The sequence below is a fragment of the Lichenostomus cassidix genome, chromosome 11 (genome assembly GCF_008360975.1).
Source record: "Lichenostomus cassidix isolate B80296 chromosome 11, HeHo_3.0, whole genome shotgun sequence".
NCBI lineage: Eukaryota > Metazoa > Chordata > Aves > Passeriformes > Meliphagidae > Lichenostomus > Lichenostomus cassidix.
Window position 1 is genome coordinate 7,693,360 of NC_139492.1, and position 13,418 is coordinate 7,706,777.

Genomic DNA, 13,418 nt, shown 5'->3' on the forward strand with positions numbered 1-13,418 from the left:
AGGGTAACGGGAGATGCCGGCGTGCCAGGTGGACACTGGGGTGGATGGCGGGGGATGGGTACTGGGGTGCCGATGCCTGGAGATGCCCATGCGGCGGGTGGGTACCGGGATGAATACGGAGGTAGCTACTGCGTTGGGTATCGGATTGGGTACCGGGGGTGTTCAGGAGGTTATCGATGCGGCGGGAGGGTACGGGGGTGGATCCCGGTGGATGAGTACCGGGAGCTGGGTACCGGGGATGCCGATGCTGGGCACCGGTCTGGGGGTGCCTGTGCGCCGGGATGAGTCCCGGGCTGGGCACCGCGGTAGATTCCTGGGATGCCGGTACGGAGGGTGGGCGCAGGCGGCCCCTCTCGTCTCCTACAAGTCCCACAAGCCCCGCCAGGCGGCCCAGGACTACATCTCCCAGCCTGCCGGGCCCGATCCCCCCGCCCCGCACGGCACGGCACGGCCCCGCACGGCGCGGAGGGCGGTGGCGGCGGGGCCCGGGTGAGCCCGGCGGCGGGGCTATGCCGGAGCTGAGCCAGGTACCGCGGCGGGAAGCGGGCCCGAGGCGGGAGGTGCGGGCACGGCCCGGCTCGGCTCGGGGTGCCGATCCCGGGGAGGCGGCGGGAGCAGCGGGCGGCGGCGGCAGAGCGCGCCCGGGAGCTGCCCCGGTGCTGCGGCTGGTCCCGGTGCTGGGAGCTGGCCTTGGGGAGCATCCACATGGGATGCGTTGGGTTCATCTCCGGTGTGGTGGCCCGGGTTGCTGGTCCCGGTGTTGCGTGCAGATCCCAGGGGTGGGTGAAGGTCCCGGGGCTGGGAGCATCCACCCGGGGTGGAGTGGGTGCTGAACAGCCCCGGGAGGATGTGCTGTTCCCTATCCGGGGTGCAGGTCCGGGTTCTAGGTTCTGGTCCCGGTGCTGGGCGCTGGCTGCCGGGAGCATCCACCCGGGTTGAACTGGGTTCAGACCCAGGACGTTGCGCTGGTCCGGTTCATGCTGGCCGGGCCCTGCGGTGCTGTCCCCAGGGAGGATGTGCTGGCCCCAGCCGCGGGGTGCAGCTCCAGGGTGCTGCCCGGGGAGGATGAGCTCGCCTCGGGGAGGATGCTGGCCCTAGTAGGGGTGTCGGGGCTGGGGCTGGTGGGGCTGCTCCCCTCCCGCCGTGTGCCCTGGGGTGTTGAGGGCAGAGCCGGGGGACCAGGGTGGGAGGGCTGGCTGTGTGTGGCCCCAGTCCCCAGCAGTGCCAGTGTGCGTTTAAGGTCCCTCAGCAGCAGTGTGACACATGGCTGCCTGACACACGGCATCCATTGCATGGGTAGAGGCAGCCAGGATTTCACAAACAGCCTGAGCGTCCCTGGGGACAGGGTAGAAAACTGTGTCACCGAGCAGGGGATGTCCCTTGCCTGCTTCTGTGTGTGGGGTGGGGGGGCACTATCACAGGCATTGGTGTGAGGTCTGATCTGTGTGTCTGTCTCAGTGTTTCAGGGAGTTTCCCTGGCTGAAGCACGGCTGCCAGAGTGGGATTGATGCTGGAGACTATATTTCAGGGCCTGGCAATTCAAGGGGTCCCCATATGCACAGGAGGCTCATGTGCTATTAACACAGGAGGAGGGCAAGGTTTTGCTCGGGCTCCAGCTGCAGAGTCAGAACACTTATCCCAAAGTTCCCAAATATTTCCCTAGAGTGACAGCTTCCCATCCCAGCAGGAAAATACTGGGGGGAGGATGGCACTTGGGCAGTGTGCAAGCTCAGACTGGAGGAAGGGCCACATCCCTGCCTGCTGACAGCAATCATAAAACATGGCTAGGGGGAACCAAATCACACCAAACCCCAAAACTTGCTGAGCCTCCCTCCAGGAAGGCGTGTGGGCTTCGAGCTGGTGAAGGCAGTTTTGCCCTGCATTACCTCAGTCTCTTCTTTTTCCATCCCTGAGCAGCCTCCCCGGCCACATCGTGGCCAAGGCGGTAAGCGCCAACGGGAAGTTCCTCAACGCTTTGGGCTCGGTTTTCCTTTCTTCCTCTTTCTTCCCCTTCTATCGGAAGCAAAGGTCGCGGCAGCGGGGAGGGTTGGGCTGGGGGGTGCCTTGCCCGCCGCCCCCCCCCGGCGCGCGCGTGCCCGTCTGTCTGTCCGTCTGTCTGTCCGTCTGTCTGTCTGTCCCCATCTGGCAGCCACAGCGGCCCCGCTGCTGGTTGTGTGCGGCAGCTGCCTGTCAAAAGCGTTTCCCTCTCCTCCGAGGAGCTCATGGCGGTTCTTGGGAACGGCGAGGCGCGCTCCGCTCACCGCCCACGCCTCGCCGGCGCCGGAGGCAGGCAGGGAGAGCAGGCGGGGAGAGCCCCGGCAGCCGCATGCTGCGGGAACGCTTGAGTTTTCGTGCCCAAACAAGCTCCAAACTGCCGCTTTTTGGGGAAAGGCTCCGGTGGCACCGAGGGCTCGGTGGTTTTGCTGCGGGCTCTCGGCACGCCGGATGCCGCCCGGTTTGGCACGCCGAGGTCCCGGCAGCTCGGTGGCTTTCATCTCCTCCCGTTGTATTTAATTTTTGCACGATTGCAAGCTGCTAACTGCTTTCCAGTGGCTTGGCCGGCTTCTGTGCTTCTTCATGAGCCGGGATTTATGTGAGCCTGCCTGACCCCGCGGGCTTGGGGTGTGATGGGAGAGGCTGAGAACCTCCTCTCTCTGCCCTGCTGGGCTCTGCACCGGGCTCCAGGGCATCACTTGGTGTAATGTCGCCCTTTGCCATCGGCATCTTCCTAAAGCTTTTTTTAGAAAGTGCAAGTGATTTGGTTCCCAGCTCCAAGGCAAAGTTCCCAAAGATACCCCCCACCACTGCACGTGGTGAATGTATTAAAAAATATTTTTTATATATATATATGCATGTGTGATACATGCTTTTTTTTCTCATGGGATGGATAGCTCAGTGTTTGAGCTCTAAATAACACCCTCAACAGTTGCTCTTGGGAAACCAGAACAAGCTGCTGTCACTTTGCTCTGGGTGCCACTGTGTCCCCAGCAAAGGACTTTTGATCTGCAGCAGTAATTGGGCTAATTAGGAAGCTGCAAATGCTCCCTCTTCTCCCCAGGTGTCTGAGCAGAGCCCCAGCTAGCAGAGAGAAGTCAGGGGCCCTCGCCAGTGGAACTGCTCTAGTTCTACATTTTATGGGAGTTCTTGGCTGTAACTGGGCTGTGCTGGGATTGATGCCCTCCGGCCTGGGGAGCCTTTCGTAACTTCCCTGCAATGAAATCTCATAGGTGTAATTTCCCTAACGAGTTCAATGTCCTCTCAGTGCTGCCTGCAGGCAGATAAAACCTGGGCGGCTTTACAGGGCCACCCACAGTGTGCACCAAGTGTGCAGTTCTCAGCTTGGGTTGTGCCCCAGGGGAGAGAGGGCTGCTGTGGGTACAGCACCCATCAACCAGCCCTCAAAAGCCAAAAGTTTCCACCACCTTCGATCCTTGGTGCTGATGAGACCCAGGGAGGAAGACAGGAAAGTGCAGGGGGGCCCCGTGTCGCTGCTCTCCTTCCCTGGGCAGAGGGCCACAACCAGCAGTGGTGGTGACGCCTCCGGGTTAACATCTGCCTGTCCCGCACTCCTGCACATATTTTCCTGGTGAGGCATCAGGCATGAAGCTAACGGGTCCAGGCTGGTAAAACCAGTGGCAGTGGTGGAGGGGAAATGGTTCCTTCCCAGCCAGCGGGGAGGTTCAGGGTGTTGCTGGCAGCTCACCGGATGCTGGTGGTGAAAGAAGAGCAGGGGCCCTGCCCTTCCTCGGGAGGATGTCTGCCTGCGGTGTGGCAACGTCTTCACAGGCAGCTGAGGCTGCAGGGAGACTGCTTCAGGGCTGTCTGTGGGATGCAGCCCTGCTGCAGGCAGGAAAGGGGACAGGGACCAGGCAGACCCTGCTGACCCCAGCCTGTGGCTGTCAGAGGATGAGATGGAAATGTGGCCAACAGTGGGGGGCTGGCTCCCCATGGGGCCAGATGGCTTTGAATTGGGGCAAGGATGGGAGAGGGGAGCAAGCAGTGGTGGGTGGCAAGCCCCAGACTCTGCCTCCTCTGTTCTGCTGGGTTGGTTGGCACCCCCACCTGCTAGCCATCCCCAGACCTGGCTGCTTGGTGGCACTCAGCTTGGTGACACCTGGTGTGGTGGTGTGTGACCCGGGGGTTCGGTGGTACTCAGCTGAGTGGTACCTCAGCTGGTGGTACTTGAGCTGGTGCAGACTGAGGCAGTTGGTGCAGTCTGGGGGTTCTGGGGTGAGTGCTTGGGGTGCAAGGCAGCTGGGCTGGCTCTGCCCCTCAGTTCCACAGGCATTCAGGATTGGGGGGAGAATCCCACTCCCCTCCCTGCCTGTCCTGTCTCAAGGAGGGAGCTGCTGCTCCTGGCACAGGGAGCTGAGCATGGCAAGGCCATGCTGTGAGCACAGCCTTGGGCTTATCAACACTCCTGGAGTGCAGGGATCAGAGTCCCCTCTTCCCTGCAGCAGCCTGGGGAGAGACAGAGGGGCTGGCAGAGAATGGGGGAAGCAGCACTGGTGAATGGCCAAGCTGTGTCTTTTCTCAGGGACAGGGACATCAGCCATACAGCCACACACACGCATGGCTGGCTGATCCCAATGGGTCTGTGAGTGTGAGCTGCAGAGATGGGCATCTGCCTTGGCTGCTTCTGCCAGTGTGAGTTTTGGGGGGAGAGTGCCCACCCAGCATCGCGCCATCAGGCAGCACAGGGCGTTTGGGCTGGAGCAGTTCCTTGGGGGTCCCACTGTGGTTGAGCCGAGGGGCTTGGGATGCTGCTGGACCAGTCCCTGCAGGCCCATCCACCAGCAAGGGTGGGAGCATTCCATTCTGTTTTCCCACCCGTGGCGCTTCCCTGCACCCCCAAATTCCATAGGAAATGGCCTCAGCGTGGCTGGCTCCATCCCAACTCTGCACTGGGGATTTGGCCTCTGCACTCTTTCCTGGCTCTATCCCAGCACTGAGGGATGAGCCCGAAATAACCCCTCTGGAGGCCAGACACAAGGAAAGGCTGGAATTGCTGCTGTTGGCAGCCAGGGGTACAAGTAGGGTTTAAAACATGGGAAACACAATTAACTTGGCTCCATTAGCTGATTGAGCTGGCTGATAAGAGTATGATTAATTAAAAGGATGAAGAATAAGTTACCAGGTTGTCGCTGCTGTCAGGACGTGGCGATGACTTAACGCATGAAATTGCCTTCTTAATACCTGGTGCTTGCCTACTGCTGGCCATCAGTCCTTCAGGGCATCACCCCATGGCAGGGAGAAACATCCTTGTGCCAACACTGGGTCTGCTCCCTGCTCCCTCTCCCATCCAGCTTCCAGTGGGGAAAAAAATTCAAGCAGAAAATATAATCACTCTGGATGGGTGAAGCAGGAAAGGACCTCCGTAATTAGGTGCACTTTTCTCGCCAAGTCTTGGCTTGGCTTTGGAAGGCCAGTGATGCAGAGGGACAGGGTATCGTCCCCTCCTGTGCTGCCCCCGGCAGATTCCCGCTTGCTGTTCCAAGCTAACGCGAGCTGACGGCCCCGCGGAGGCGAGCGGCTCCTTGGCACTCTGCCCGGGGCTGCAACCTCCGGCAGCGCTTGGGCCATGGGCAAAAGGAAATTTGAACAGTTTTATGAATTTTTGTAGTAATCCAGCTCGCTGAAGTTGAGCCTGAAACAAGGAGAGGTCACCACTCGGTGCTTCTGCCTGGCTTTGAAGGAGGTGGGAGAAGACTCAACTCACATCCACTCCTTCCCTGTCAAAAAAACCAAACTGTAATTCTCAGGTTTTCCACCCATGACAGAGATGCCAGTGCAGTCCAAAGGGTCCCTGTGTGGTTCCCCCTCCTCTGCCTGCAAGAGCTATGCATTGCTCTAGCACTCAACGGTCCACTGGTGATGTCCCTGCAAAGGGGTCATGGGATGAGTAGCACCTGGTCACCCAGGGTTGCATTTCCCAAAGATTACTGGGGGAATTTTCAGCCCAATCATCTCTGGGAAGAGCAGCAGGCAGTGCAGACAGTGCTGCCACTGCTGCTCCACTCCTTTTCTCTCCCTGCCCCAAACAGGGTGACACCCCATCTCCCAGTGATGGCTCCTTCCTTTGCCCACCCTCCCATTTACTGGCACAGAAATTGGTGCCAACAACCTCAGGATATCTCAGAAATGAGCAAACAAAGCCATACAGACCTGAAGATGCCGAGTGGGGATGTACTTGATGGCGTTTTGTCTGACAGGCATCCTCCAGGCCCTGGGGCTGTCGGTCACATCGCTCCAGCACTCATCCTGAAATGAAAGATTATATGATTGGAAAAAACCATCCACCTGTAAAAGCAGCAGAGCAATTTGCCAGGACCTTTTAATAGCCTCGCTTCATTATCTTCTGCAATCAAAGAGAAACTTGTGTTTAATGAGTACATGGTCCTCAGGAGGCAATTTAGGATCCTAGGGATGAATTTGGGAAGGGAAGGGTATTTAGTGGCATCATTGAGTGGCCAAGCTTGCTCACCACAGGAGAAATCCTGAAATCCCTTGTTATTTTAAGAAAGGCACATCAAAATCTGGTGCAAAAAGCTCCTGCAAGTGGGGTTTTATTTGTGGAGGAGGGTTGGATTAGGATTGGGCAGGGAGGGCATGGATATTGTCGGGGTATGTTTGTATGTGTGGGCGCCCTGTCCCTGCTGGGGGCTGTAAGGACCAGTGCAGATGGAAATAGCTGCTAGCTCCTGCTAGGAAAATGATGACTCAAACCAGCCGCTGGGATTTAAGGCTTCTTTCACCGCGCATGAGCTGGGCTGGAGGGGGGTTGTCCCCCCGCTGTGGTCGGGGGCAGCTCCAGGAGGCCCCAGGATGGGGGCTGGACAAAATGTGCTCCAGATGGTGTCAGGGCTGGGATGCATCAGACAGGATCAGGCTGGGCTGGGGAGCCGGAAAGGGATTTTCCCCCTTTCACCAGGAACAAAAATAACACAAGCACGTGATAGCTCATTTCCTTTAGCCTTTAAAAAACCCCGTGGGATGGTGAGCAGCAGGAGCAGGGGAAGGGGATCAGCCCATCCTGCTTGGTGGCCCTGTCATATCACAGCTGAAAAAAGCCCCAAAATTGCCTTTTACCTCCGAATCTTTCCAGCGTTTTGCATCTGGAGGGGAGGGGGGGAGTGTTAGAGTTTTTTACTGGCTTTATCCCAAATTCCCCTAAATGCAAACCCTCTGTTTAACAACCACTCTGCTTTTTCCACTGGCAGCAGCCCAAGGAACTGGTTGCAGTCACTGCTGGCCATGTGTGTGCCACTAGGCATGTTAAAATTCCCCACCAGAATCCAGGAAAACACTTGAACTGGGATGTGCCTTCGGTTTTTGGCTCTTTCCTTTAAAGACTGTCCCCACTTGAACAAATATTTGACAGGGGGTTAATGATTTGAGTAGGAGCCATCCATGCCTGGCAGTGCAATGAACTTTGGGGTCTGTGATCTCCTCCCATCCCAACAAGGAGGTTTTTGGGGGCTTAGCAGTCTGTTCCTGGAAAGCAAGCCAGCGTCTTCCAGAGATGTTTTTTTCCTAGGAAAGAGGCATCCTGGTGCTTGCCAGCTTCTAATTAGTGCTGCCGGCCTCGGCGCTCGCCTAATTGGGGCCAAGGCTGAGCCGTGCAGGTGATGTCTCTGCAGGGTTTGGCCTTGGGGCAGGGTCGCCCCTCCCCAAAAAGGCCTGGAGGGGAGGTCATGTCTCCAACCCCCTGGGATTCTGGATCCTGCCCCAGCTCAGTGACTGGGTTAAAAGGGGATTTTTCAACGTTTTTTTTTTAATTTAGCCAAGGAGCGCGGTTCGGCTTTGCCACTCCCCCGGCTCGGGGGGCTTGGCCGCTCCTCCCGTCCCTCCCCGGGCGCAGGCGCCAGCACCTCTGCCCTGGCTATTTTTACCCACCAGGATCACGAGCGAACGAGTGACCTTCCCGCTGCCACTCGGGGCGGGGGGGTCACAGTCGCCAGCGTCCATCCCCAGCGTGCCCGTCAGGCTGCGGAGCGGCTGCTTCCCGGCTGTCTCGGCGGCGAAGAGGGTTTTGGAGGGGCTGCTTATAGCTTGATAGAGAAGGAGAATTGAGCCTGCAGAAAGGAGCCGCTTGTTTGGCTCGGGAGGCGAGTTCATGGCTGAGCCTTTGTCTGGCAGAGACAGGGAGGGCACAGTCCGGGAGTTGCCGGGAGTTCCCCAGGCATGGATAGCGATGCCGGCATCTCAGCTCCCTCCGCACACTGCGCCTGCTTTTCCCCTTTGGGGATGGCTCGTGCCTTGCAGCCCCGTGCCTGGGACGAGCTGGGAGGCATTTTGGGGCGTTGAGCGGGGAATAAACTCCTCAGCGCCCAGCATCCTTCTCCTGCTCGGCGCAGCCCCGCAGTCTGTATCGCCACCCCTTGACCCGCCGTCCCCTCCTTCCCGCTCCAGGCCGGTGTGGTGTTCGTGGTGGCCGTGCTCCCGAGCCAGCGGCTGAGGGCAGCGTGCCAGCGGATCAGCTAAACCCCGGGGATGATGAGCACCGTCGCAGCTGAGCGGCAGCCGGGACCGGGACCTGGAGGAGCCGCCGGGGCGCGGTGCCGCGGCTGAGGCCGGTGCGCCGAGCTGTGCCGGACATCTCAGCAGATGCTCCCTGCCTGGCACGTGGAGCCACCGGGGGCCCTCGCCGCGGCTGGACAACGCGGATGGAAAGCTGCAGCCCAGCAGGTAGGAGCCCGGTGCGGTGGGTCTTGGGAGGCTCTACATCGCCCTCCCCACACCGCCACCGCAGGGAGTTAGAGCTTTCGTTCCTGCAGGGAGCCTCGCTGGCCGGCTGACGCCCTCCCGCGCCCTATGCCCGCGCCCTGTGCCGGAGCGGGCGCCGTCCCCGGCTCAGCCACCCGCCGACCATGAAGTGCTCGTTGCGCTTCTGCTTCCTCTCGACCGCCTTCCTTCTCGTCTTCGTCATGTCCCTCCTCTTCACCTACTCCCACCACAGCATCGCCTACCTGGACCCCGGTGGGCTGGGCGGCATCCACCGGGTGAAGCTGGTGCCCGGCTATGCCGGGATGCAGCGGCTCAGCAAAGCGGGGCCATACCCCCGGGGCTGCTCCTGCCGCCGCTGCCCGGCCGAGGAGCCCGGGGCCACCGACTGGTTTGACGGGCGCTATGATGGCACCGTGTCCCCAGTGTGGACCAAGGAGAACATGGACCTACCGCCCGACGTCCAGAGGTGGTGGATGGTGAGCGCAGGGATGGGAATGCCGTGATGTGCACGGGGGGGCACAGATTTCTCCTCCACCATCCAGGAGGGAGCTGATTCCCCCCTGCCCTCCTTCCCTCCTTGCAGATGCTGCAGCCCCAGTTCAAGTCCCACAACACCCATGAGGTCCTGAGCAAGCTCTTCCAGATCGTGCCGGGTGAAGATCCCTACCGCTCCCGTGATCCGCGCCGCTGCCGCCGCTGCGCCGTGGTTGGCAACTCAGGCAACCTGCGCGGCTCTGGTTATGGGCCAGAGATCGATGGGCACGACTTTGTGATGCGGTGAGGGCCAGAGAGCACTGCCAGGGACCTGCCTGCCCGGGCAGCACAGAGACATGGGGTGATGCTGGCACCACTGGGTACTGGGATGAGTGGGAGTGAGTCCAGCACTGCCACCTCCCCTGGGTGGGAGAGTGCTGCTTGGCAGCATTCAACAGCTCATGGGGGACACCCGTGTCATCTACAAGGCACAGGGGTTTGGGAGGGTGGTGTTATCCTCCCTACTCTCTCCCCAGGATGAACCAGGCACCCACGGTGGGCTTTGAGGGCGATGTGGGTGGTCGGACCACACACCACTTCATGTACCCCGAGAGTGCCAAGAACCTGCCCGCCAATGTCAGCTTCGTGCTCGTGCCCTTCAAAACCCTGGACCTGCTCTGGATTGCCAGTGCCCTGTCCACTGGCCAGATCAGGTTGTAAGTACCTGGTGGGCACCAGGCTGGTGACTCACCTAGCTTGAGGACAGCTCCACTGGGAACAATTCCTCCCTCCCACAGTACCCCTTGGCAACTCAGGCTGGAGTTGGGGGCATGGAACCCCCAAGAGCTCACCTGCGTCTCCTTTCTTTTCCCAGCACATATGCACCTGTGAAGCCTTTTCTGCGTGTGGACAAAGAAAAGGTACATGGGGCTCATCCCTACCACTGCCATGAGCACCTGTGTGGCCATGGCCCCTGTCATCCCATCATCCCCCAGGGTTCCCAGGGCACTGATGCTAAAGGCTTGGGCTCCTGTGCTAACCCCAGTCTGTCCTCCCAGGTGCAGATCTACAATCCTGCCTTCTTCAAGTACATCCACGACCGCTGGACGGAGCACCACGGGCGCTACCCCTCCACTGGCATGCTGGTGCTCTTCTTTGCCCTCCACGTCTGCGATGAGGTAGGTGATGACTTCTTCAGCTCCTGGCTAGAATAGAAGAGGTTTGCTGGAATCCTGAACCCTTAAAGTTTAAGGAAGGAGGTAGATTCTTTGGGTCAAACTGCAGCAGTCGCTTTGGTTGCCTGACACCATGGTGATGGGCACCCTTGAAGGGTGGGAAGGCTGTGCAGAGGGATGGGCACCTTCAAAAATTTTCCCAGCAGTGCTGGGGGTGCTGAGACAAGGGTGTCCCCAGCCTGGTGGGGGTGGTTCTGGCTCACTTTCTCACTTGCTATTGCAGGTGAACGTCTTTGGGTTTGGTGCTGACAGCCGGGGGAACTGGCACCACTACTGGGAGAACAACCGCTACGCCGGGGAGTTTAGGAAGACAGGGGTGCATGATGCCGACTTCGAGGCACACATCATCGACATGCTGGCCAAAACCAGCAAGATCGAGGTTTACCGGGGAAATTGAGGGCTGAGCCTCCAGCTCCCTGCTCCGCCAGGTCCTGCTGCCTGTGGAGGCAGAGGGTGAAGGTCTCCCTGGTGGCCTCGGGCGATGAGCGCCGGATGGGCAGCGCAGTTCCGCATTGCTGACAGAGCCACCCCAGTGGTGTTTGGTGCCTCCAGCAGCCAATCAGGTTCAGAGCTAAAGGAGACTTTTTGCTTTTTTTAATTATTATTATTATTAAGAAACCCAGCTGAGAAAGGATTTATAAACACAATCAGCGACCGACCAGGCGGTGGGGGCGGCCGCCTTGCATCTCTCTACAGTCAAACCAAATGCTGCTCTTTTTAAAACAAGACAAACCCCCACCCCAAAGCCGTGTGACTTTGGGGAATCCCTCAAGCATCGTGCCCTGGCCGAGGGAGCTGAGGGAGCTGTGGCGGCTGCGCAGCCTCACCAGTGGAACCAGCTGCTTCTTTTTTCCTTTATTTTGATATTTTTCTTTTACCCACCTGGGGCAGCTGATGGCATCGTTTCTCCAGGGAAGGCTCCTGGCACAGAGGCAGATCCCAGCGCATGGATCCATGGTGGGGAGCCAGAAGCTGCGGGAAGCCGGCGATCGCCAATGCTCTGCTGCAGGCTGGCAACTGCTGGCACAGCTATGCAGGGAGATTGAAGAGGAACCCCAACTTTGGGGCCCACCATCCCTGCTCTTCTACCTGAGGACTGGGGAAGGGTAGGACAGATTTCGGGAGTGACTCTACAGGAGGCAGCTTAGAAACCGACAGGAGCAGCAGCCTGGTCCCTCTGGCTGAGCTCTGCAAGCAGTTGTAGGATGCTCAAGGGGTTGTGGGATGCAGCAGGGTCAAGAACACAGGATTTCCTTTGCTTTCAGGCTGAGAAAAAACAGATCAGATTAGTGGGTGAGTGAACTGTGCTTTTGCTTTTGTGTTGCTCTAAACAGCTCTGGTGAGAAGCTGAAATCCCAAAGTCTTTGCTCCGTTTGCCAGGATGGCGTTTGGTTTACACCAGTCTGGTACAGCCAGTGCCCTCAGGGTCCCCAAGGCTTCCCAGGCTGGACTGGCAGCCTATGACATGGGATGGGGAGATGCTGAAGGAAACTGCCTCCCCAGAGGTGTCATTAAAACCACTTTGTTTGGGTCAGTCAGGTGGGTGGGGTTTTTTTTAGGAGATGCTGAAAAGCTCAAGAAAAAGGCAACCATGGAAAACGTCCCCTGGAGAGGGACCCTCCGCCTGCGCAGACGGAGCTGAGAGTGGAGCAGGGGCTGTGGGGCAGTGCCCATCTGGGGAAGCTCTGCCCATGCTGCCTGGTTGCAATAGTTAATTTGAGGAACAATCACTGTAGGGCTTTTTGGGCTTGGAGAATTTTTTAACCCTTTTGTATCTGGCTTTTCTGTAGCAGCCTCTTACCTGTTTCTCCACTTTGGTTTGGTTGTTTTTCAGGGTTTTCTTCTGTTTATTTTTTTGAGGTTTCTCTGCAATTTTAAAACACGAGGGTGTGGGTTGGTCACCTGAAGCAGGTAACTCAGCAGCCCCTGGGCTGGGGAAATTCAGCTTTTCTGTCTGCAGGGATTTAAACTCCCAAGTTTCGTGGTGGGTTTTGGTCTGTAGAACTGGAGCTGCCCTGGTGCAGGCAGCCCCAAGCCTTGGGACACAGGCTGCTGCAAGCCCTGCTCTCTACCTTCCTGGGTGGTTTTTGTTGTTTTGTTTTTTACAGGGAAGAAAAATTAAAACCACAAAACCACGAGCAACAATGAGTGCCTTGACCATCTCCCATGGGCAACGCCAGGCTGTGCCTGCGCTAGCAGCAGGGACGTGGCCGATGTATCTGGCAGTTGTACCCACTTCCTTCCTTGCACCAGGCTTGATCTTAGCTGGGAGGTGCTGCTGGGAGAGAGGGACACATCCAGGCCACCGTGCTGGTGGCTAGAAAGGCCAAATTCAGTGTGATGAGGCTGGACCAGCTCCTGTGCAGCTGAGCAGGGCCAGGCCTGACAATCACAGGGTAAGCAGAGATGCTGGTACTAAACCCAGGTACCAAACCCTCTGGCAGCACAGTGCTGGCATCCAGTGACGGGTGCACTTGTGGCTCCTGGCTGCCCTGACGGTATATTTTTTTTTTTTTTTGGCTAACTTCCTTCCCCTACCCCCCTTTTTTCTGTTTTAATTATTATTATATGATTATTTTTTATTTAAGCTGTCCCACTAGGACTCGCGACCACTCGTGTCTCCCTGGCAGGGCGGCCGCAGGCAGGCGCGTGCTGCACGGCCAGCGCACCACTGTACTGTACATAGAGGAGATGTAGGCACAGGCTACGGGCAGGGGCAGGCAGGGAGGAGGTGCCCAGGCTGGCCCACCTGGCAGAGGTTGTCTGCATCACACAGTTCCTGATCTGAGCACCCATCGGCTCCTGCCCCACCGGCAGAGGGAGAGAGCAGTGCTCCGATCTAGGGCTAGGAGCAGGCAGGCAGCTCGGCCTGTAGCCTCTGTGTACATGGGTACTTCTGCACACAACTGTCTTAAACCAACTGGTTTTTTTAAAGTCAATAAAAATCATGCATCGAATCTGCTTGGTGATTTTCTTCTCATA

General features: G+C 58.4%; 2 protein-coding genes across 3 annotated transcripts; one reads left to right on the plus strand and one right to left on the minus strand.

The window, feature by feature from the left end:
• The first annotated feature begins 378 nt into the window (after nucleotides 1-378).
• Nucleotides 379-13,393, plus strand: ST3GAL2 (ST3 beta-galactoside alpha-2,3-sialyltransferase 2). 2 transcript variants are annotated; one of them, XM_085071717.1, is made up of 8 exons: nucleotides 379-527; nucleotides 8,413-8,688; nucleotides 8,778-9,203; nucleotides 9,311-9,504; nucleotides 9,738-9,917; nucleotides 10,076-10,121; nucleotides 10,260-10,379; nucleotides 10,660-13,393. In XM_085071717.1, the coding sequence occupies exons 3-8, from the start codon at nucleotides 8,871-8,873 to the stop codon at nucleotides 10,831-10,833; spliced, it is 1,047 nt and encodes a 348-aa protein (XP_084927843.1). In that variant the 5' UTR covers nucleotides 379-527; nucleotides 8,413-8,688; nucleotides 8,778-8,870; the 3' UTR covers nucleotides 10,834-13,393. The 2 variants fall into 2 exon arrangements, with proteins under 2 accessions (XP_084927843.1, XP_084927844.1); XM_085071718.1 differs by lacking the exon at nucleotides 379-527 and adding an exon at nucleotides 1,779-1,945.
• On the minus strand, nucleotides 3,456-8,415 carry LOC146432217 (uncharacterized). Its single transcript, XM_085071719.1, has 3 exons — nucleotides 7,897-8,415; nucleotides 6,166-6,261; nucleotides 3,456-5,732 (listed from the first exon to the last, which is right to left on the minus strand). The coding sequence occupies exons 1-3, from the start codon at nucleotides 8,116-8,118 to the stop codon at nucleotides 5,664-5,666; spliced, it is 387 nt and encodes a 128-aa protein (XP_084927845.1). The 5' UTR covers nucleotides 8,119-8,415; the 3' UTR covers nucleotides 3,456-5,663.
• Nucleotides 13,394-13,418: the final 25 nt, after the last annotated feature.